This window comes from Rissa tridactyla, chromosome 1 (genome assembly GCF_028500815.1).
Source record: "Rissa tridactyla isolate bRisTri1 chromosome 1, bRisTri1.patW.cur.20221130, whole genome shotgun sequence".
NCBI lineage: Eukaryota > Metazoa > Chordata > Aves > Charadriiformes > Laridae > Rissa > Rissa tridactyla.
The window spans coordinates 9262413-9285632 of record NC_071466.1 but is presented as its reverse complement, the minus strand read 5'-3'; the positions used below and the strand labels follow the sequence as shown (position 1 = coordinate 9285632).

At 58.3% G+C, this 23220-nt stretch overlaps 2 protein-coding genes across 2 annotated transcripts in view; one reads left to right on the top strand and one right to left on the bottom strand.

Moving 5' to 3' along the window:
• ARRB1 (arrestin beta 1) overlaps positions 1–7659 on the top strand; it is an 8278-nt gene extending 619 nt beyond the window's left edge. The window contains exons 3-14 of the mRNA XM_054224832.1: positions 2–152; positions 749–809; positions 1833–1900; positions 2622–2757; positions 2847–2931; positions 3021–3093; positions 3918–4055; positions 4274–4357; positions 4832–4855; positions 5825–5895; positions 6233–6284; positions 7099–7659. Coding sequence (XP_054080807.1) covers positions 2–152; positions 749–809; positions 1833–1900; positions 2622–2757; positions 2847–2931; positions 3021–3093; positions 3918–4055; positions 4274–4357; positions 4832–4855; positions 5825–5895; positions 6233–6284; positions 7099–7210 — 1055 coding nt within the window. The 3' untranslated portion in view covers positions 7211–7659. The remainder of the gene's footprint in view (position 1; positions 153–748; positions 810–1832; positions 1901–2621; positions 2758–2846; positions 2932–3020; positions 3094–3917; positions 4056–4273; positions 4358–4831; positions 4856–5824; positions 5896–6232; positions 6285–7098) is intronic.
• Positions 7660–13554: 5895 nt separating this feature from the next.
• WDR73 (WD repeat domain 73) lies at positions 13555–21545 on the bottom strand. Its single transcript, XM_054221854.1, has 8 exons — positions 21469–21545; positions 21300–21367; positions 19470–19558; positions 18439–18527; positions 17442–17509; positions 16492–16656; positions 14509–14883; positions 13555–13948 (listed from the first exon to the last, which is right to left on the bottom strand). The coding sequence occupies exons 1-8, from the start codon at positions 21528–21530 to the stop codon at positions 13710–13712; spliced, it is 1155 nt and encodes a 384-aa protein (XP_054077829.1). The 5' UTR covers positions 21531–21545; the 3' UTR covers positions 13555–13709.
• Between the last annotated feature and the right edge of the window lie 1675 nt (positions 21546–23220).

Sequence of the window (23220 nt, the reverse complement as noted above, 5' to 3'; positions counted from 1 at the left end):
GTGCTGGGGCTGACCTTCCGCAAGGACCTCTTTGTGGCCAACGCCCAGGCCTTTCCCCCGGTCCCCGAGGAGAAGAAACCCCTCACACGGCTGCAGGAGCGGCTGATCAAGAAGCTGGGCGAGCATGCCTACCCCTTCACCTTCGAGGTAGGGTGGCCATGGGTGGAGGGGACGGTGACCCCCAACTCCTTGGGGACATCGGCATCCCCTCTGGGCCCCGTAGGGTCGTGGTCGGGGGTGAGATGCTGCCACCCGTGAAGAAAATTCAGCTTTTGTTAGTGGAGCTTAAAAGTCAGGAGCAAAAAGCTTCCAGCGGGGAAACTGAGGCATGGGGTGCGTTCCTTGAGCCGGGTGGGGGGTGGGGGGGGGACACCTGGTGGCATTTTTCCAGGCTTGAGCCATCAGCTGAGCCCCACGGGCTCGCGAACAACCCTGAGCCCCTGCGAAACAATCATAATTCCTCCAAATCCCCCCAGATTAACAACAACAAAAAAAAAAAATCCAAAAAACCTCACACCCCCAAGCCAGGGATTTTCGTAACCCTTCGGGGTTCGGGTGTGGGGAAGCCGAGCTGCTGCTCGGGATGGAAACTTGGGTTGAAATCCATCCGGAAAAGGGCACAATTAGGAAATGTAATTAGGAAAAGGAGGAAGTCCCTCCTGGCTGTTCGGGTGGAAGGGGAAATGCCGGAGACACCGTGAAATGGGGTCCCCACCCTGCTGCTAACTCCCCCCCTCTTCCCCTTCAGATCCCCCCCCAACCTGCCCTGCTCCGTCACACTGCAGCCGGGGCCGGAGGACACGGGGAAGGTAAGGACCCTGGGCCGTGGGATTTGACACCAAGCTGGGGGGGGTGGGGGATGGGTGACACCCCAGAAGGCCGTGCCACCATCCAGCCAGACCTGGGCAGGTGGAGAGTTGGGTGGAGAGGAACCCGATGGAGTTCAACACGGGCAAGTGTAGGGTCCTGCCCCTGGGGAGGAACAACCCCCCGCACCAGGACAGGTTGGGGCTGACCTGCTGGAGAGCAGCTCTGCAGAGAGGGACCTGGGAGTCCTGGTGGGCAACAAGCTGCCCACGGGCCAGCAATGGGCCCTGGTGGCCAAGAAGGCCAATGGTCTCCTGGGGGGCATCAAGAAGAGTGTGGCCAGCAGGTGGAGGGAGGTCATCCTCCCCCTCTGCTCTGCCCTGCCCTGGGAGAGGCTGTGTCTGGAGTACTGGGTCCAGTTCTGGGCTCCCCCGTTCCAGAAGGACAGGGAACTGCTGGAGAGGGGACAGCAAAGGGCTACCAGGATGCTGAGGGGACTGGAACACCTCTCTGATGAAGAAAGGCTGAGGGACTTGGGTCTTTTTAGTCTGGAAAAAAGACAGCTGAGGGGGGATCTTATCAACGCTTAGAAATACTGAAAGGGGGGGTGTCAGGAGGATGGGGCCAGGCTCTTCTCAGTGGTGCCCAGTGACAGGACAAGAGGTAACGGGCACAAACTTGAGCATAGGAAGTTCCACCTAAACATGAGGAGGAACTTCTTTCCTGTGAGGGTGGCAGAGCCCTGGCACAGGCTGCCCAGAGAGGTGGTGGAGTCTCCGTCTCTGGAGACATTCCAAACCCGCCTGGACGCGTTCCTGTGCCACCTGCTCTGGGTGACCCTGCTGTGGCAGGGGGTTGGACTGGATGATCTCCAGAGGTTCCTTCCAACCCCTGCCAGTCTGTGATTCTGTCCCCCCATCCTCATGCCACTGGGGTGGTGGTGAACGGCCGTTAGTTGGGGTCATCTCTTGTGGGGGTGCAAAGGAGTTTCTCTGCCTCCTTCTCTGCCCCCTCCTGGTTTCCAGGCCTGTGGTGTGGACTACGAGGTCAAAGCTTTCTGTGCAGAGAACCTGGAGGAGAAAATCCACAAGAGGTGAGTGGAGAGGATCCATCCAGCCCGGGTGGGAGCGGCGTCCTCGGGGTGCTGGCAGGGGCTGCAACCCATCAGTGGGAAAGGGTCATCCCAGTTTGCTACCCACAGTGGGTGAGATGGGGATGGGATGGAGGTGTCCTCCAGGGTGGGGCTGGAATGGAGATGGCCTCCACAATGGGGCTGGGACAGAGGTGTTTGCTAGGCTGGGGCTGGAGTTGGGCTGATGATGTTCACCAAGATGGAGCTGGGACAGAGATGTCCTCCAGGCTGGGCCTGAGGTGACGATATCCTCCAGGCTGGGCCTGGGATAGAGATGTCCTCTGGATGGGCTGGGACGGAGATGTCCTCCAGGCTGGGGCTGGGATGGAGACGTCCTCCAGGCTGGGGCTGGGGTGGAGATGATCTCCAGGATGGAGATGTTCCCCAGGATGGAGCTAGGATGATGATGCTTTCCAGAGTAGAGATGGGTGAGAGATGATCTGAGGGTTGGGATGGAGACATCCACTACTGCATTGCAGGCAAGGAGCCCAGCCCTGCCATGACATGGGGGCCGCGTAGGCAGCCTGGCACGGCCATGGGGCTGCCCCCTTGCAACCCAGGCGAGCTGGGCATCCAGCCGGGGACCTCCCACGCCATCCTTCTCTTGACGTAGCACACCAGAAGAAAAGAGAGATTTGACCCCAAAACGGGCCAAGAAAGCTGGGTTCTCCTCTCCCCCCAGGAACTCGGTGCGTCTGGTGATCCGTAAGGTCCAGTACGCGCCAGAGCGACCCGGCCCCCAGCCCATGGCGGAGACCACCCGGCAGTTCCTCATGTCAGACAAACCGCTGCACCTCGAGGCGTCCCTGGACAAGGAGGTGGATGAGGACTGGGGAGGGGACACCGGTGGGGTGACCTCAGTGAGGACGGGGACCTCACCATCCCCCACCTCCTTTGCTCCCTGCAGATCTACTACCATGGAGAGCCCATCAGCGTCAACGTCCATGTCACCAACAACACCAACAAGACGGTGAAGAAGATCAAAATCTCAGGTGAGGAGCGGGGCTTGGTCCCCACTGGCTGCCGTCACTGTCCCCATGGGGACCCTCCCTGACCCCCATCTCTCCATCTCTCACCCCAGTGCGCCAGTATGCCGACATCTGCCTCTTCAACACTGCCCAGTACAAGTGCCCGGTGGCCGTGGAGGACGCTGAGTGAGTACCGGCTGCTCGGGGACATGGCGAGGGGCCCCGGGGACCTCAGAGGAGCTTTGGAGGACCCCTGCTACAGTGCAGCACCTTCAAAGCAGTGGGGTGTCATGTTTGGCCAGCAGGTCCTGGTGGGGGGAGTGGGGAGATGGAGACCCTTTTCTGGTGGGCATTTTGCCAAAAGCGTGGGGTTTTGCATGCTTTTCTGATGGCATCACGGCGGATGTCACCCTCCGTGTCCCCTGGCCAGAGATGAACTCCAGGCTGGGGCAGGGACAGATGTCTGCTTGCGTCAAGAGTTGGGTCAAGAGTAGGGATGGAGATGTTCACCAGGCTGGGGCTAGGATGGAGATGTCTGGGCCGGGGCTGGGGTTGGGATGATGTTCACCAGGCTGGGCCTCGGGAGGTAATGTCCTCTAGGCTGTGGTGTGGGTGGAGATGTCCTCCAAACTGGTCCTGAGAAGGAGATGTTTTCTAGGCTGGGGTTGGGATGGAGATGTTCCCCAGGGTGCTTCTGGGATGGAGATGTCCTTTATGCTGGGGCCGGGATGGAGATGTTCTCCGGCCTGGTCCTGCGATGGAGATGTCCGCCAAATTTCTTCTGAGAAGGAGATGTTCTCTGAGCTGGTCCTGGGATGGAGATGTTCCCCAGGCTGGTCCTGGGATGGAGATGTCCTCTGTGCTGGGGCTGGGACAGAGATGTTCTCCAGACCAGGCCTGGGACAGAGATGTTCTCCAGACTGGGATGGAGATGTCCAGGGTGGCCTGTGGCGTTGTTGGAGATGGGGGAGGGTGCTGGGGCTCTGGCTGATGGTGGCTATCATCCCCAGTGACATGGTGGCCCCAAGCTCGACGTTCTGCAAAGTCTACACCTTGACCCCTTTCCTCGCCAACAACCGGGAGAAGCGGGGGCTGGCCCTGGACGGCAAGCTCAAGCACGAGGACACCAACCTGGCCTCCAGCACACTGTGAGCCCCCAGCCCACGACCACCCCCCGGGGCTCCTGCTCCCTCCCGCAGCGTTGCGGGGGGACTTGGGGGAGGACCAAGCCCTGGTGGGCATCCAAGCTCCCGTTCCAGGAGTGATGCTTGGGGTGGAGGAGACATGGTGGGGGGACCTTGAGGAGGATGGGGGGTGTCCCCATGGACATCCCTTTGTTGATGCCCACCCTGCCCCTTCCTCCAAGGTTAAGAGACGGAGCCAACAAGGAGATCCTGGGCATCATCGTCTCCTACAAGGTGAAGGTGAAGCTGGTGGTGTCCCGAGGAGGGTGAGTGTTGGGGACCCCCCCCAGGGCTGCACCCCCCCCTTTTCCCTTGCTTTCCTCTGGGCTTGGGACCCCAGCCGCGGTATGTGTCCCCCGGGACGCTGCGTGGTCCCTGAGGGTGGGATGGAGAAGCTGCAGCAGAGCCCAGCTCTGGGTATGGTGGCACTTTCTGGGGACACCAGAGTGGCCATTGGCTGGGGGGGGGGGGTGGTGGTGGGGTCATTAATCCTTACAACAACCCTGCCCCCCGCCTTCTCTGTGCCACAGCACCTTTTGCAGGACGGGGCCCCGCTTCCAGCCCTCCCGTGGTGGGAGGTGATGGGGTCTGTCACCCCCCTAGACCTCCCCTGGGTCTCGGGGCAGCAGGGCGGGGGGGGGGACGACACACAAGGTGTTGGGAGGACACAAGGTGTGGGGGGGGTCACATGTCCCTGGGGGAGCCATGACTAACGTGTCGTCTCTTTTGACCCACGCCAGCCTGCTGGGAGACCTCGCCTCCAGGTAATGCCCATGCCACCCGCCCCCAACACCCCCAAATCGCCACCGCAGCGCTCCCCCCCGCCCCCGCCGATGCACCCCTCGGTCCCCTCCGCTGCCCCCCCCCATCCTGTCGTCCTCAGGATGCCACTGCCGTTGGGGTCACCTTGAAGCCAAAAGCCAGGCGGCCCGCAGAGATGGGGCTGAGCCGTTGTGGGGGTGGGGATGCTGGTGGGGGCCGGATTCTGCATCCCCCCCCCCGCCCAACCCCAGAGTGAGAAGGACCCGTGGGTGCTGCGGGGGACACTGGGCAGAGCACGGAGGTGGCTCCTCGGGGCTGAGCATCTCCGGCCGTGGGGGAGGAGAATCTCCGGGGCTTCCCCGCTCTCCATCCTTGAATCGGTCCCCCTCCCGCGGGGTCCCACGTTCCCCGCACGTTCCTCCCCGGGGAGGGGGGACACCGGGGCTGAGCCGCCACGCAACGACGTGCTTTCCGCCCCGCTGTGACGCGCGTGGGGAGCGGGAGAGGCGTCCCGCATCACCGCCACGGTGCCCGCTGAGCACTGGGAAAACTCAGCGCACCTCCTCCATCCCTCCGGTGGGGCCCAGACCCCGCCGCCCTTCACACAGCGCAGCCTAAACCCCGGGGGATTTGCATTCCCAGCTGCCGCTAAGCTGCTAAAAGGCTGATTTTTTGCTGCTAAAAGGCCGATTTTTCGCTGCTAAAAGGCCGATTTTTCGCCTCCGCTGACCCCCCCGCCCCCCACCACCCTCGGGGCAGGGGGTGTTTGTGCTGATCCCAAAGCGCGGGGTCCAGCTCCAGCAAGAAGCGCCCTGGCTGTAAAGAGGCTACGCGGAGGATAATACAGTTTTTTTGGCCCGAATTTGGGGTCTCCCCTGCAGCTGAAATGTGGGATGTGGCTCTAACTGCCCCCCTCCCCCCCCTCCCCAAATTTGCCCCATGCTTTACACCCCCCCCGGCATCTCTTGCAGCGACGTGGCGGTGGAGCTGCCCTTCACGCTGATGCATCCCAAACCCAAGGAGGAACCGGCACATCGGGATGGTGAGTGTCCAACACATCGCCCCCCCCCCCAACCCTGGGTGCGGCGCAGCCCCTCTTTGGGGTGATGTGGGGGGGGGGGGGTTCAGAGGGGTCAGCCCGCTCCCCCCCTCCATGCCAGCGAGGCTGCGTGGTGCCCGACGGAGATTTTCGGGTCCCTTCAAGCCCTGTTTTTTCTGGGCAGAAAAGCCCCAGGGATAAAATTCTGGGGGTGCCCCCATCATCCTGGTGCAGCCAAACCTTGCGGGGGGGGTGGGGTGGGGTGGGGGGGGGTCGTACCCAGCCTTGGGGACGGCGGTGACGACGACCCCGGTGACTAACCCCCCCTGCTTCTGTTCAGTTCCAGAGAACGAAGCGCCCATAGATACCAACCTGATAGAGCTTGACACAAAGTAAGAGACTTAAAAAATATCAACCGCCCCCCCCACCCCCCGCCGGAGCCTGGGTGGGAAGACGAAGCTCTTACAGAGGTTGCATGGCACACACACCCCCCCCACCCCCCCGCCTTAACCCTGCTAACGCCATGCCTAAACCCCCCCCGGCACGTAACCCCTAACGCATGCCGTGCCCCTCTCTCTTCTCTCCTCCCTCGCCATCTCCCCGCATGGCTTGCCAAAAACCAGGAGAAACCGCAGTAAGGAAGCGCCCGCCGGGATCGTGCTTCGGGGGGGGGGGGTGGTGGGGTGGGGTTGGGGTGTTCCTGGGGATGGGGGTACGTCCCCCCCAGGGCTGGCGATGCCGCGGATGCGTTGCGCCCATCCGGGTTAATCCCCGTCTCTGTGTTTGCGCTGGGAGAAGTTGGGTTTGAGAGGTGTTGGCGGCGCTCGCCGCGGGGCTGCCGCTCTCCCGGGAGCGGAGGGAACGCTTTGCAGACACCCCCGGGGAGCTGCATCCCCCCCCCCCCGCATCGCTCCTGGGCTACTCAGTTTCCTCCCCGGGGCAAGCACCCGGGCATTTTTTTTTTGGGGGTGGGGTGGATGGTGGTTGGGGGGGGACGCTCAGAGGGCAAGCGTTGGTAAAGCTGTGAAAAACGCGGTTGGCTGAAGGATGGCGTTGGAAGAGCCCCCCCGGCCCTGAGCTGCCGGAATAAAGCGGGTTGATAATGCGGGAGCCGGGATAGCCTTGCGGGGTCCCGGACTCGTCCCCGTCGTCCCGTCCGTCGCGTCCCCCCCCCTCCCTCGGGTAAAGCCCTTGTTTTTCCGCTAGTGACGATGACATCGTGTTCGAAGACTTCGCCCGCCAGCGACTCAAAGGCATGAAGGACGACAAGGAGGACGAGGAGGAGCGGACAAACTCCCCGCAGCTCAACGACAGATAAGCGAGCAACCCCCCCACCTCTTCCGCCCCCTCCTCAACGCCTCCCTCCTCCTCATCTCCTCACCCGCCCCCCCCCCCCCCCAGCTCGCCAGAAACACCCGTGCATTAGGCTTCTTCTCTTTTGTATAATTATTAATTTTGGGGTTCTACCTTGTCCCGGGAGCCTATGGATCGCCCGAGGGCCAGAGGAATTAATAACCTTCCCGCCGTGCCGTGTTGTCACTCTTCATCCAGAGCTGCTGTTTCCCGTGCCGGAGGGGTGCTGGAAAGTTGGGGGGGGGGGGGCAGGTGGGAATTCACCCCTAGGACCCCCCCCCCCCCCCCCCGTAATCCCCCTGCCCCTTTTTCCCCTCCGCCCCCAGAGCCCTTTCTTATGAGCTGCCTCTTTTACGCGTTTTATAGAAGCCCAGTCTCGACACCGGTTTGCTACGGGGAGGGGGGATGCAGGAGAATGGGACTGGGGGTGGCGGGGGGGCCGGGGGGGGGGGGATGTCTTTTCTAGGCAGCCTGCTCATGGGAAAGGGCACCTCGGGTGTCCCCTCCTTTTGTCCCCTCCTGTCTGGCCCCGCTGCATGTGTTTTGCCCCCCCCCCCGCCCCAACCCGGGATGCACGAACCTGGCTTCGATCCTGCCCGAGCCCAGTTGCCCCCCAGTAAAGGCTCGAGCCGGCACTGGGCAAGACGGGTGGGCATCACCCCCCCCCACCCCCCTCCGGCTTTTACCCCCAAATCCTCCTAAATCAGCCAGCCCCGGGGGGGGGGGGTTTATTCTTCATCAGTTTTTACACAGCCCCCCCCCGCCCCCTGCGGGGCAAGCCAGCTCCAAGCCCTGAGTTGCTGGGGCCAGTGACGGACTGGGAGGTGACATGCGGGGACAGGGCTGGCGGTGGCGGGGGGGGGGGGGGGGGTCCCTGGGGGTCCCAGCCAGGTGATGCTGCCTTTTCCATGACAGCAGGGTTGTGGCGTAACGTTTGGTTCCCCGCGGGGTTACACCAGGGATGCTTTGGCCCCCCCAGGAGCTGCAAAGCTCCCCCCAGTTGCTGTTCCTGCCCCCCCCCTGCAATTTGTGCCTACATGGGGTCAAGCACCTCTTCAGGGGGAGGAGAACACGGCGTTTGCCGCCCTGACCAAGTGTTTCACCAGATGCTTGTGCCCCCCCCAACCCCGCCCCGGTTTGCCGGTGCCTGTCCTGGGTGCCCGGGACCCATCCCACCCCCATGGACCACCCCCCCCCACCCCCGCCCCCAACGGGGGCTCGGGTCTCCCACCGTCCCCCATCCCCCCCCCCCGGGGCCGGTCTCACTATTTATTGTGCCGTTGCGGTCAGCGTCGTCATCCGAGAGCGATACGTGGGGACAGCAGTGTGTCCCCCCCTGGAACCGGGGAGGGGGGGGGTGCAGAGCCGAGCCCCCCCCCCCCCCCCCATTATTTTTGGATAAAGCTGATGGGCAGCGTGGTACTTCTTTTTGTAAAGTGGTTCTTCCTTTGTACTGTTCATTGATACCTGCTTCTTTGGTTTCTCCACCGTTAATCCGTGACGTTTCTGTGTTCTGTCAAATAAATTATTCTAGTTTATTAAACTCAGAAAAAAAAAAAAATTAAAATAAAATAAAATAAAAAAAAATAAGAGTCCCAGGACCTGGACGCTTCTGTTGGCTGGGGACAGGGGGAGCCGGCACAGTCCTGGGGGGTTTTCTGCAGCGTGGCACCCGTTGGTGGTGCTGGGGGAGACGGACACGGAGGCTCTCGCTTCCACCCCCCCCCCCCCGTCTCCCCCACTTTGTCCCACCCCAGCAAGTCGAAGGCAAACTCGGGAGAGCAGATTTCCTCCCAGCATCTCGCCCTCCCGCTGCTCCTGCCCCCAAGCTGTGAATTTCCTCGCTCGTTAATTAATTTCGTCATGCAAATAAATCTCCGGCAGCATCCCAGCTCCAGCCCTGCTGTTTCCAGCATCCCTGCCCGGGCTCTGGGACCGTGTCTGCCTCCGCCACCCCTCCAGACGCCCCCCCCAGGACCCTCTTGTCTGGCTGTAGGAGATGGTGGCCATGGCGTCTCCCTGCTCCCTGCCGTGTCCCGGCTTCCAAGCTCACGCAGGCAGTGGGTCAAGGCCACCTTGGCTCCCGTCCTCGGCTCCCACCGAGTGTCCACGTGTGTAGGGGGACTCTGGAAGCTTCAGGCTGCAGCAGAAACCCCGTGAATCGCTGCCCAAATGCCACAGGATTCACATCGAACTCCAAGGCCTTCGACACGGTCCCCCACAACATCCTTCTCTCTAAGCTGGAGAGATACGGATTCGATGGGTGTGGGCTGTTCGGTGGATGTGGAACTGGCTGGCTGGTCGCATCCAGAGGGTGGTGGTCAATGGCTCGATGTCCAGATGGAGATCGGTGACAAGCAGTGTCCCTCAGGGATCCGTACTGGGACCAGTGCTGTTCAACATAGAATCAGAGAATGTGTTGGGTTGGAAGGGACCTCTAAAGGCCATCTAATCCAACCCCCCTGCAGTGAGCAGGGACATCTTCAACTAGACCAGGTTGCTCAGAGCCCCATCAAGCCTGGCCTTGAATGTCTCCAGGGATGGGACCTCCACCACCTCTCTGGGCAACCTGGGCCAGTGTCTCACCACCCTTATTGTAAAGAACTTCATCCTAATGTCTACATAGGCAGTGGGATCGAGTGCACCCTCAGAAAGTTTGCTGATGACACCAAGCCGAGTGGTACACTCAACACGCCAGAGGGACAGGATGTCGGCCAGAGGGACAGGATGTCATCCAGAGGGACCTGGACAAGCTGGAGAGGTGGGCCCGAGCAAACCGTATGGAGTTCAAGAAGGCCAAGTGCAAGGTCCTGCACTTGGGATGGGACAATCCTCATTGTCAATACAGGCTGGGGGATGAGGTGACAGAGAGCAGCCCTGCGGAAAAGGACTTGGGGGTCCTGGTGGGTGAGAAGCTGGACACGAGCCAACAACGTGCGCTTGCAGCCCAGAAGGCAAATCGCATCCTGGGCTGCATCCCCAGCAGCGTGGGCAGCAGGGCGAGGGGGGGGATTCTGCCCCTCTGCTCCGCTCGGGGGAGACCCCCCTGCAGTGCTGCCTCCAGCTCTGGGGCCTCAGCACAGGAGAGACACGGAGCTGTTGGAGCGGGGCCAGAGGAGGCCCCGGAGATGCTGGGAGGGCTGAAACCCCTCTGCTGGGAGGACGGGCTGAGAGAGTTGGGGGGGTTCAGCCTGGAGAAGAGAAGGCTCCACGGAGACCTTGGAGCCCCTGGAAGGAGGCCTACAAGAAAGCTGGGGAGGGGCTGTTTGCAAGGGCATGTAGCGATAGGATGAGGGGCAATGGTTTAAACTAGAGCAGGGCAGGTTTAGATCAGACATTAGGAAGAAGTTCTTCACAATGAGGATGGTGGGACACTGGCCCAGGTTGCCCAGAGAGGTGGTGGAGGCCCCATCCCTGGAGACATTCAAGGCCGGGCTTTGTGAGGCTCTAAGCAACCTGGTCTAGTTGAAGATGTCCTTGCTCACTGCAGGGGGGTGGGACTAGATGGCCTTTAGAGGTCCCTTCCAACCCAACACATTCTATGATTCTATGACCAAGGCAGCTGCGAGCTGCCCCTTGCCACAATGATGCTGTGGAGAAGGAGAGACCGTCCTTAAGCCAGTCCATCTTAGAACCATAGAATTGTCCAAGTTGGAAGGGACCTTTCAGATCATCGAGTCCAACCATCAACCCAACCTGCCAAAAACCACCATTAAACAATATCACTGAGCACCACATCTGCCCAGCTTGGGGGCATCAGCATTTGTCCTGGAGGCAGGAGCCTCATGTTTGAAGGGAGATCCCTCCTCTGTGCATCATCCCTTTCTGCGGCAGCTGCAAGTACTTAATATTTTGGACATCTCCAGCCCACTTGTCAAATCTGGTTCAAACTAGACCAAAAAGGCTTAAGTTATTTTGGGGAAAAAAAAAATAAAGGGAAGTTTAGATGAGTACAAAGTGTGCTGTTGCTCAAGCCCCATTTTTCTAGCAAGCCAAGCAAGTTTGCTTCCCCTGTCCTCTCCGTGCTACCGGCATCGTCGTGACGTAGGACGGGGTCAGGCGTGCTGCTTCTGCTGCTTCTGCTGTCCCCGCAAAGGGGACAGTGAGGAAGATGAAGTCGGGTTGCTGGGAAGGCCACAGTGGTCGTCTCTCCTCCTCAGAGCCCACCTTCTCCAGGGCCAGACCCTCAGCCTGGTGGGTGCTTCCAGCTGGGTGTCGTGGAGGAGCCAAGAGGAGCTGCTGCAGCTGAGCTGGGCACCTCAGTTTGCCAGATCTCCCACTGCCAGGGGTGCTCAAAAATCATAGAATTGTCCAGGTTGGAAGGGACCTTTCAGATCGTCGAGTCCAACCATCAACCCAACACTGACAAACCCACCACTAACCCATGTCCCTCAGCACCACGTCTGCCCAGCTTTTAAATCCCTCCAGGGATGGCGACTCCAACACTGCCCTGGGCAGCCTGGTCCAATGCTTGACAACCCTTTCAGGCAAGAAGTTTTTCCTCATATCCATCCTGGTAAGGAGGACCAGGCCTTCCTGCATGAGCTTCTCCTGGGCTCAAACAGGCTTTTTTCCTCACTGGTACAGCAACTGCCGCTGCTGGTGGTGACACAGACGTGTGGCTTTGGTAGGTGACAAAGCAGCAAACTGCTTTAATTGTTCAGCCTGGAGAAGAGAAGGCTCCACGGAGACCTTGGAGCCCCTTCCAGTCCCTCAAGGGGCTCCAGGAAAGCTGGGGAGGGACTCTGGATGAGGGAGGGGAGCCATGGGACGAGGGGGAAGGGGTTTCCACTGCAAGAGGGGAGATTGAGCTGAGATCTCGGGCAGAAATTCTTGGCTGTGAGGGCGGTGAGCCCCTGGCCCAGGTTGCCCAGAGAAGCTGTGGCTGCCCCATCCCTGGAGGGGTTCAAGGCCAGGTTGGCCGGGGCTTGGAGCAAGCTGGGCTGGTGGGAGGTGTCCCTGCCCCAGGGTGGCACTGGATGATCTTTAAGGTCCCTCCCCGCCTAAACCACTCCATGATTCCATAATCAAAGCCCCCCAGCCTCAGTCAGGATGCGCTCCCCACATTTCCAACGCTGTCACATAGGCAAGGGACAGCTTTGGGTGTGGAGGAGAAGAGCTTGTCCTGGGAGGACACCTGTGGGGTGAGCGGCGGGGAGCTTCCCTGTGTTATCGTTATCCCGCGGATACAGGTTTCAGCCTTAGCAGCCGCAGGCAACCAGCGGTTGCCATGACACAGCGCGGTTGGGAACACGGCATCCCCAGCCGCTTCCAGCTCCGGCCTCCCCCAGTGCAACCTTCACCCCAAGTCACCCCATCTCACCTGTCCTCAACCCACCTCTCACCCACAGAAAAGCGGGGAGCCCCTCCCCCCCGAGGGAAGCAGAACAGCGGTTCCTGACCTCAGAAATAAGTGCGAAAAGGCATTTAGAAGCAGGAGGAGACGGTGAAGGCTGGGTGCCGGGACACGGAGCAGAGGGGACACATCCTGGTGAGGTCCTGGGCAAACATTTGCCCTGCAAGATCCAGTCTGGCTGCTCCAGCACCAGCAACACTCAGTGCCAGAGCAAGCCGGGGGGCTCCCTTTTTGCAGGGTGAGCACCCCCTGCCCGCATCCCTCCCCTGCCCTGGCTCTAGACTCCCTCCCCAGTTCCTCGGTGAAAAACGCTGGTTTTCACATCGGGGATAAGGAGCAGACAGGTTTCCCATCCACCCGCCCCCCCCTCCCGAGTAACACCTTGGTAACAGCGTAGGTGTTGCAAGAGTCATCGCTGGGCTTCTTCAGGCCCGGGAAATCACATTAGCTCGATCAAATTTAAACTTTACGTTGGTGGGAAAAGAGCCAAAAAGATCCCAAGGCCTTTTCTTAGCCTGGGTGCCCTCCCGTTCCGCAGGGGGGAAGGCAAAAGCTTGCAGTGGGCCAGGGCCGAAAAGGTCGCTCCTGTTGCTTTTGCAGGCTGCGTTTGCGCTGCCACTTCCTGAGCGGAGGCCACCACTTGTGACACACGCACGTGACGAAATGCCAACACCCCACGGGGCTGTATAACCTTCCTCCCCCGCCCCCCCAGTGCTTCGGGACCGAAAAAAAACAGCGGGTTAAATATGCCACAGAACAGCCCATTTCCTCAAACCGTACTCACGGGGTGGTTTTTTTTTTTTTTTTTGGCTGTTTTCTTCTGAAAAATACGGTGCAGACAGGACATGGGTCTACGATAAAATGATGGCAGGATGTTTTCTGCTGGCGGCCACTACTGCCCAGCCACAGCTATCATTTGAAGGCTGGTAGGCAGGAGAGCAAGTAACACCATCAAACTTTTTTTACTATATTAAAATAGCACTCTTTACAGTTGGCTCTGCTCGCTACAACGGTCTCCAAACGGTATCTGCACGCAAACAGACACCTCGCAGCCTACGCAAACTCAAAGACAGACAGGAAACGCGCCACATCGCACTGAAAGCACAATCTACCCACAGTTCCCACCAGGCTGAACCCAGTCCCAAACGTGCAGGGAACCGTCGCTTGCTGCCGACAATAAAGTTCTCGGCTTCTGTGGATGCCACGTGTGCGCCGTGACCAAGGGAGGGCCTCCACCGCTGTCCGATCCGCCGAACGCGTGGCCTTTGTGAACAAAGATGGGCTCTGCTTCCCTGCCAGAGCCATCCCAGCTCTGCACGTCATACACATGCACGGTCCCATCAAAACCTTGAATAAAAGGGAATTAAGAGAGACGGCAGAACTAAATTGCTTTGCTCTAGTCCTACTGGGCTCGCGCTCACCTCCCAGCAGGGCTGCTGAGACAGAAATGAGGACAAAGACACAGAGTGACAACCCGTGACAGCAGAGCTTCCAAGTCTCCCAGGAGCTTGTCTCAAGCTGCCGGGGAGAACACAGGCCAGATCCAAAAAGCTTGCAGATTCACTGGTCTGAATTTGCGATGCCCTGGGCCAAGAGTTGGTCTTATCAGCGCAGTTTTCCCCGCGGCCAGGTTGTCACACTGGCACTACCAGGATAGTGCTTGGGGTCTTTGTTCTCCCAGGAGGGAAGCAAGGGTCCCCCAGAACCCATCCAGGCCCGTTGTGTAGTTATTGGAGAAAGGCAACTGCAGAGAACAATTAGCTCGCTTCTCTGCTGGCTCCAGGAGGAGCTCTGAACAACCACCTCCTAACCCGGGTGTTTAAAGTAAGGTGGGGTGAACTGGACGTCCGTAGAAATAAAGCTCAAAAAAACATCCAGAAAAGGAGATCTCTACCCAAAGCACATACCTGAAACAGCAAGGCAGCTTTCCAGAGCGGGAGCCCAGGAGACGCACAGGAACTCCGCACCCGAGCTGGGAGAGGGCACCCTGCACTTCGCTGAGGCCAAGGACTCGGAGATTTTCCTTACGTCTGTGAGGGTGAGGTGCCCTCCGCTCGAGAGGCGAGCTACGGGCCGGGAGCTTGAGTCAGAGCCTTGAGGTCCGCGCCCGACGCCCATGCACCACCGCTCGCCACACGGCGCCGAGGGGACGGACACAGCCTCCAAGGGACTCTGCGGCTGCCGAATGTCAGCCAGGCACAGCTGGCCCTTGGCAGAGCAGAGGAGCAACGTGTTGCAATCCAGGAACGCCAGGCCGCTGAGCTCCTCGCTGTTTCTGGCGGCTGGAAAAGAGACAGGCAGATCTTAGATGACTCGAGGAGCATTTGCGTGGTTTTTCTGCTGCAATCTTGACCGAGAAAGCAGATTTCCAGCCTTGTCCCTGCAAGTGGCTTTCAAGCAATGTTCTTCAAGAGAGCCAGCAGCAGAGAGTGACGGCCTGCTCGGGAATTGTCTCTGCGCAGGATCCATGTGGAGCTGGCACAGTCTGTAACCCTCAAAAGCAGATGTTAACACCCAGGCAGAGGAGACAGGAGGCCCAGGACTAACATGAGCTCTGTTCGAGCTCCCACGGGGGACCCAACATGGACCAAAGCTCTAAGAGCGAATGCCTCCAGCACTGCCCCTCGCCAGCGGGAGCCACGTGAGTCCCTGTGGCACAGGGACACAGCAGAGCAGTGACAAATAGACCTTCTTTTTGCTCAGCACACTGTGTTATAGCCACTGGACACATATGCACACATTTTCCTCACCAGGGGGTGAGGTGCGTGGACTGAGTCTTACTGGGTTGGTGAAGGCAGATGGTCTCCAGGACCCCCAACAAACCAGACCTGGATTCACCACCTTGCGTTAAGGCATGGCTGGTTTAACGGGGCTGGTGTGATCCTCCTCCCATCCGCACAGACAGATCGCAGAGTAACACAGAGCTCGCTCAGAAGTTGATGCCGATTTCAATGACCTCAAGAGATGTGACTCTGCGGCCAGGTCCTCCCTCATTTGGGACAAGACACACAGCAGCCCTCTGCTAACCCAATTCTTTGCTCTGAAACCACCTATGGCGCTCTTGTAGGGCACAGATCACACAGAATCACAGACTGGCAGGGGTGGGAAGGGACCTCTGGAGATCACCTAGTCCAACCCCCTGACAGAGCAGGGGCACCCAGAGCAGGTGGCACAGGAACGCGTCCAGGCGGGTTTGGAATGTCTCCAGAGACGGAGACTCCACCACCTCTCTGGGCAGCCTGTTCCAGGGCTCTGCCACCCTCACAGGAAAGAAGTTCCTCCTCATGTTTAGGTGCAACTTCCTATGCTCAAGTTTGTGCCCGTTACCTCTTGTCCTGTCACTGGGCACCACCGAAAAGAGCCTGGCCCCATCCTCCTGACACCCACCCTTTCAGTATTTATAAGTGTTGATAAGATCCCCCCTCAGTCGTCTTTTTTCCAGACTGAAGAGACCCAAGTCCCTCAGCCTTTCTTCATCAGAGAGGTGTTCCAGTCCCCTCATCACCCTGGTAGCCCTTTGCTGTCCCCGCTCCATCAGTTCCCTGTCCTTCTGGAACTGGGGAACCCAGAACTGGACCCAGTGCTCCAGCTGTGGCCTCCCCAGGGCAGAGCAGAGGGTGAGGATGACCTCCCTCCACCTGCTGGCCACAAGCAGATCTGGGGCAGAAGCCTGAGAAATCGCTGTCATGGGAGTAATGAGAAGCTGGAGATGGACCAAAGCACTGTAACCTCTTTCCTCGAGACAATGTACTTTCTGCAAATATCTTTCCGCCCTTTCGCACACGTCTGGAAGTACCCACCCACTGCAACGTTTGCCACTTGAGCAGTTACTTTTGCTTTACCCAAATCCCAGCTTCCCAAAAATCACTCATTAGATTTGGTTTGAATACCTGCCGTGTAGATATTTTTCCTGGATTCAACCTCTGTAATTTGGACGCTGTTGAGTCTTGAGCCGTGAAGGACCCATGGGGCTCTGGCCGAAATGGTTGCAATTTTAGCCCAAGGTTGCCCGGTGTCATTTTCTGTAGGTATGGCACTTACGGGTTTAATAACATCTATTTGAAAGAGATGTAAGCAGTTGTAAAACACATCAGGAGTCAAGTAATCCACAAGATTAAGCTGTTTCACAGCCTCATAAAGCTAAAAGTGACCTACTAAACGACTAAGAAATCTCATTATGACTAACCCCCTCTCCAGAATAAAACCACTCTTTCCCACACATCCAGTAAGGGCTGACAACAAGCCGTTTAAAAATCTCGCAAAATGCGGGGAAAGACGTGAATCGAGATGTTTATTTTCAATGACGAAGAAAACGACTAACGTTTTGCACTTCCTTTCTGGCGGTTTCCAAGTATTTCACAAGAGGAGACAAGGCAATGGCGATCCTTTTCTAGAAGCAGGCAGACACAGGCTTGGAGAACTGAGGTGCTTCATGGTATTATTTACCCTGTAATTCTATGATTCTATATCCTGAAAGGTGATGTATGGCGCTTTTTATTTCTAACCCTCAGAGTTAGGTAGGGAACATTGTGCCAACTCTGATTAGGGTTTTTGTTTGTATGAGTAAGAGCTCGCAAATAAAGCCACCGTGACAGGCTTAAACCTACTAAATCCCTTATGAGGTTTGTGCCGTTTCTTTCCAAGCCACCGGAACTGGCGCAAACGCTTGTCTCGTGCCCTTCTCCAGCCCCTGCCACAGAAGGGCAGTCGCTCAGGACTTCACTGAGTGCGACTGGCACTCCTCTCCTCATTTTACACCCAGGAAGAAGAGGAAGCTAGAGATGTTTGACGCAAGAACTACACTGAGAAACTACTCAAGCTCAGAAACATCTTCCCTTACCAGAGTCCTCTGCTGACACCTGCCAGACCTGGAGGGAGCTGTCTGGTGGGCCACTTGTCACCAGCAAGCTGAGGAAACAAAAAGAATCCCACAAAACTCTTCAGGAGCAGAGAACGGCTCTTTTTTCCCCCCAGGCTGGGACAAATGGGTCTGCCACCCCTCCTGTGCTCAGGAGCTCCTGCCTCTGCTCAGAGCAGAGAAGGGGACAGAAGGACCATAATGCCAGAACTCCTCATGCCAGGGTGCTCTACTCAGCCCAAGCAAACACAGTCCCAGGCAACGGCATTTCGTTAGCACATTTTCCAAAAGCGCTAGACTAAGAACGGTGCGAAGAGCCCCAAAGTAGCAATGGGGGCTTGTGTAGGAGGAGAGAACTGAACAAGTGAAATGAATCAGCCAGAGGGAAGCGTGTTTGCTTGGTCTACAATCCACAGCAGGAAAAAACCAAACCTTTGGAACCTGCATACACAGGGACTTAAAGAGCAGTGGCAGCATCCTGCTCTGCCCGCTGAGCGCCTCCACGCTTGCGCCAAATGCAAAAGGAGGGGACGGCAATGGCAGAGCACGGAAGCTGTACAGGTCCTCGTTGCTCAGAAGTGGGGCAGGGAGGAATCCCCGGTGAGCCAGCATCAATGTCAGCAGCCCCTGCGGCTCACTTCTGGAAGAAGCTGAGGATTCAAGTTATCCAGCAGCAGTTTCCGTTTCTCTGCCAGCTGCCTCACAAGACACGTCACTGCAGCTTTCTGTACCATGGCACCGGGGTGCACTCCATTTTGCCGAGCACCCCGACAGACGGCTCCTCTCCAAACACCACGACAGGGTTCTGGGAGGACCATTACATGTCACTGGCCAGCAAGTCCCTACTCAGGCTCACACTGCACTCAGAGCTGGCAGGACTGACCAGTTGGGTTGGGAAGCAAGCAAGGAAAAGGAGCTCTCTCTCAGTGGACAAGTCCCCTCTCCATCTCCAGTACGCCCTGGAAGTCTACGGCCATACCTGGTGTCCGGCACATATTTCAGGCTGTACACTGGGCGGTTTGAAAATCCACCACATTCCACCTTGAAATCTCTCTCTGGACACAGGCCCTGTAAATCAGAGGCAAAGTCATTTCTTCATACGTAACGGTGCAGAACTTGGTGTGGTCAGTTATCAGAAAAAAAAAAAAAAAAAAAAAAGAGACAAGAAAAAAAGAGACTCTGGGTAAAGCTCTTGCCTGTCCAGTAATGCCTGTTTCAACAGGAGCTACAGGAATGAGGGATCTCAAAATAGTTAGAGGAAAAAAATATGGAGAAAGCTCCTGCCAAGGGTTCTGCATGGGTTCGTTGCCATCCATACAGGTCTGGCTCACAACCTTTCTCCTTACCCAGTGCCCAAACACCACCTTCTATTTCAGACGTCACTCTAAAGGTCACTAGGTGACTACTAGTGACCTTTAGAGGTCACTACTTTAGAGGTCACCCACCCAAGGGCCAACCTCACTGTTCAGCAACGTGGTGCCCCAGGCTCGGGCATCTCAGCAAGTCCCTTCTTCATTTGCTTTGGTGTCCACATCTGAAAAGTTGTGGCTGGCCCATCCCTGGAGGTGTTCAAGGCCAGGCTGGATGGGGCTTTGAGCAACCTGGTCTAGCGGGAGGTGTCCCTGCCCAGGGCAGGGGGGTTGGAACTAGCTGATCTCTAATGTCCCTTCTAACCTGAACCGTTCTGGGATTTTATGATCTGTCCTATCTCCCCACCAAACGCTTTCACTCACACATCTGGAGATGAAGTTTTCACAGCACAAGCTGCCCGCAGAGCTGCAGGATTACATGACTGGTGTGCCAACCTGCGCTACCTCAAAAGGACAGCACCTGGGTGACTTAGGTGCTTTACCTTTCAACCAAAGCTGCTCAAGACCCAGCCAAGTCCTTGTCAGAGCAACAGAGACCAGGCAGCAGCTTGTGAAGCCCAGCAGAGCACAGCCTGGCCTCTGAAAACACCAGGTGAAGGAGGACAGAGAGACCTGGTGCCATCCTGGCTGCTACACCCACCTGGGTCTCCTTCACCTGCAGCGATGGTGGCGGGAGCAGCTGCAGGATCTCGTTCCCACCGGACTGTCCATACCCGGCTACACAGACACCTTGGAGGTGGGGATGAAGAACCAGGGACATGGTGAGGGATGCCCCCACCCCCTTGCCTGGCCCACCGCTCCCTGAGCCAGACCGCTGGGTCATAGTACGGTCCACCCTGAACCCTGGACCCAGAGCTCCAGCCCAGTCTGAACCCTGGTACAGTCCCAGCCACTTGGCCCCACTCCTGGGGTCCTCACCCTACACCTTGGCCTCCCCTCTGGTGTCCCAGCCCAACCCTGTGGTCCCTCCTTCTCCCCTCTCCGTGGCCCCAGCCTGGCCCCATGGCCATTTTCCAATGCTATTTAATATCTTCATAAGTGAGTTGGGTGATGGGATCAAGGGTACCCTGATGGAAGTTTGCTGATGACACCAAACTGAGTGGGGAAGAGGACATTTGGGAAGGGAGAGCCACCCTGCAGGAAGGTCTGGATCAGCTGGAAGAGTGGGCTGACAAGAGCTTGATGAAGTTCAACACGGACAAGTGTACGGTCTTGCACGTGGGAAACCATAATCCCGGAGTGCAGCACAGGCTGGGATCTACCTGGCTGGGAAGCAGCTCTGTGGGAAAGGACGTGGGGGTCCTGGTAGACAACAAGCTCAATATGACTGAGCAGTGGAGCTGCTGTGGCAAATAAAGCTAATGGGATGCTGGGCTGCATCACCCAGGGCATCACCAGCAGAGATAAAGAAGTCATTATCCCACTCTGCTCAGTGCTTGTCAGGCCACACCTGGAATACGGTGTGTAGTTTTGTTCACTGCTATGCAAAAAAGATGTAGGGAGGCTGGAAAGAGTCCAGAGAAGGGCCACCAAAATGATCAAAGGATGGGGAAGGTTTCTCGTCTCCAGGCTGAACCTGCCCCAACTATCTCAGCCTGTCCTCACAGCTGAGGGGCTCCAGCCCTCCCAGCATCTCCGGGGCCTCCTCTGGCCCCGCTCCAACAGGTCCATGTACTTCTTGTGCTGAGGCCCCAGAGCTGGACCAGAAAATCTCCCCAGGAAAGCGGTGGATTCCCCATCACTGGACACTTTTTAAGATTCAGCTGGACAGGGTGCTGGGGCCCCCTTGTCTAGACCGTGCTTGTGCCAAGGAAGGTTGGACTAGATGATCTTTGAGGTCCTTTCCAACGTGGGATTCTGTGATGACCAGAAGATGCTCAGAAGCCTGGAGCCCCTCTGCTGTGAGGACAGGCTGACAGAGTTGGGGGGGTTCAGCCTGGAGAAGAGAAGGCTCCACGGAGACCTTGGAGCCCCTTCCAGTCCCTCAAGGGGCTCCAGGAAAGCTGGGGAGGGACTCTGGATGAGGGAGGGGAGCCATGGGACGAGGGGGAAGGGGTTTCCGCTGCAAGAGGGGAGATTGAGCTGAGATCTCGGGCAGAAATTCTTGGCTGTGAGGGCGGTGAGCCCCTGGCCCAGGTTGCCCAGAGAAGCTGTGGCTGCCCCATCCCTGGAGGGGTTCAAGGCCAGGTTGGCCGGGGCTTGGAGTGACCTGGGCTGGTGGGAGGTGTCCCTGCCCAGGGCAGGGGGTGGCACTGGGTGGGCTTTAAGGACCCTTCCCACCCAAACCATTCCGTGATCCTATGATTCTATGATTCCCTACCCCCGTGGCCCCATCCCAGTCCCCTGACCCCCTTCTTTTCCCGGGGACCCCGGCCCACTCACCCTAATCTCCCCCGGGGAGCCACGGGTCCAGACCCTCCCCCCCTCACCACCCCCCGGCCTGGCCTCTCCCCCTCCGCCCCTCACTCACGGTTTCCCCGGGCCCATTCGATCAGGCGGGTGGGCGCTTGGAGCTCGAAGGTGTGCAGGTCCCCGTACCTGCGGGGAGAAGGAGGAGAGGTTGGCGGGGCCAGGGGCGGGGAGCGGGGCCGCGGGGGAGAGCGGGGCCGCGGGGGAGAGCGGGGCCACGTCTCCCTCACAGGCGCAGGGACTGCAGCAGCCATTCGTCCGCCTCCTCCTCCCCGGCGCCCACCGCCTCCATGGCAACGCCCGGCGCGTCGTCTGACGTCAGGCGGCGGCGCGCAGCAGTGACGCAGCTGCCGCCGCGCCTCGGGGCGGCTCCCAAGCGGCGGCGGGCGGTTGGAACCGGTCGAAACCGGTCGGGGGCGGCGACGCTGAGGGGAGCGCGGGCCGCGGCCGCCTCCCTGAGGGAAAGGGCGGCGGAGCGCGGGGTGAACGGCCTTATTGCCGTTGTTATGTAAACAGTCCGAACGGTAAAATGGAGGTAACATGGAGGACATGGTCACGGGCAGATGTTTATAAGCCAGGGAATAATCCTGGAATCACGGAATGGTTTAGGCTGGAAGGGACCTTGAAGACCACCCATTTCCACTCCCCTGCCCTGGGCAGGGACGCCTCCCACCAGCCCAGCTTGCTCCAAGCCCCGGCCAACCTGGCCTTGAACCCCTCCAGGGATGGGGCAGCCACAGCTTCTCTGGGCAACCTGGGCCAGGGGCTCACCGCCCTCACAGCCAAGAATTTCTGCCTGAGATCCAATCTAAATCTCCCTTCTTTCAGTTTGAGGCTGTTACCCCGTGTCCTATCATTACACTCCCTGATCCAGAGTCCCTCCCCAGCTTTCCTGGAGCCCCTTGAGGGACTTGAAGGGGCTCCAAGGTCTCCGCGGAGCCTTCTCTTCTCCAGGCTGAACCCCCCCAGCTCTCTCAGCCTGTCCTCACAGCAGAGGGGCTCCAGGCTTCTGAGCATCTTCTGGTCATCACAGAATCCCACGTTGGAAGGGACCTCAAAGATCATCTGGGGCGTTAGAAGCAGGGCTCAGGTGTGCAGAAGGGTTGGGAGAGATGCTCAGAAGAGGCACGGTGTTTTCAGATGGCATTTGTGGGAACAGGCAGGAAGAGAGTTTGCCACCGTTTACGTTTTGTCCCTCTGATGGCCGGCCAGCGTGATGCATCCTCCTTCCTTTTGTAGAAATCTCGGTAAATAAGCCCGCTACTTTCATTCTTCATCTTCAGCCGGAGGACCTGCATTAGATTTCAGCTGCAAGAGGGTCCTCCAAGTCAAAATCTGATGCATTTCCAATTAATGTGTTTGAACCGCCAGCTGCATGGGACCTTTCACCCATCCCTCTTTATTTGCCTTTATTTTGAGCCTGAATGCCTTGCTTTGAATGTCAGTCACCAGGAACATCCAGCTACCTCCAGGAGAGGGGCTGGGGCTGGCTCCCCTCCGCAGTGGCCTCCTCGTCCCATGCCATATGCAAAATGCTGATGTGTTTGCACCCGGTGCGACATTCCCATCTGAAGGTGACGTTAAGTAGGAGCAAGGGACAAAGAGAAGAGAGAAACACCAAGATAAGGCTGCCGTCGCGGGGAGCTGGGGTAGCAGAGGCAGCCGCTGTCTCATCCCTGTGCCTCTGAAAACCTCCCCCAGGCCCTTTTGTGAGCCACACAGAAAAGTAAAAACGGAAATACGTAATCAAGGCACCTGGGTTAAATTCCAATGAATGTGGATGTTGGCTTTTCTACTACTTGGATTCACCGGGTAGAGAAGACCGTAAGCTTCTCCCCAGCATCACCCAGGTTTTAATGCCATTCGCATGAAGTGCTTCACGATCTCAAATAAACTCCCAAAGTGAAGTCCACTTTTTGCTGGTCTGCCGGGTAAAATTGGACCTCACCTAGTGAAAAACAAACGTTGGACCCTTCTTGGCT

Bases quoted from the DNA above. Each gene is read 5' to 3' on its own strand.
- WDR73 (XM_054221854.1), bottom strand. From the start codon at position 21,530: ATGGAGGCGGTGGGCGCCGGGGAGGAGGAGGCGGACGAATGGCTGCTG. The intron at 21,368-21,468 runs GTGAGGGAGACG...TTCTCCCCGCAG, and splicing joins CTGCTGCAGTCCCTGCGCCT to GTACGGGGACCTGCACACCT. The intron at 13,949-14,508 runs GTATGTGCTTTG...CTTTTATTCAAG, and splicing joins AAGCTGCCTTGCTGTTTCAG to GTTTTGATGGGACCGTGCAT.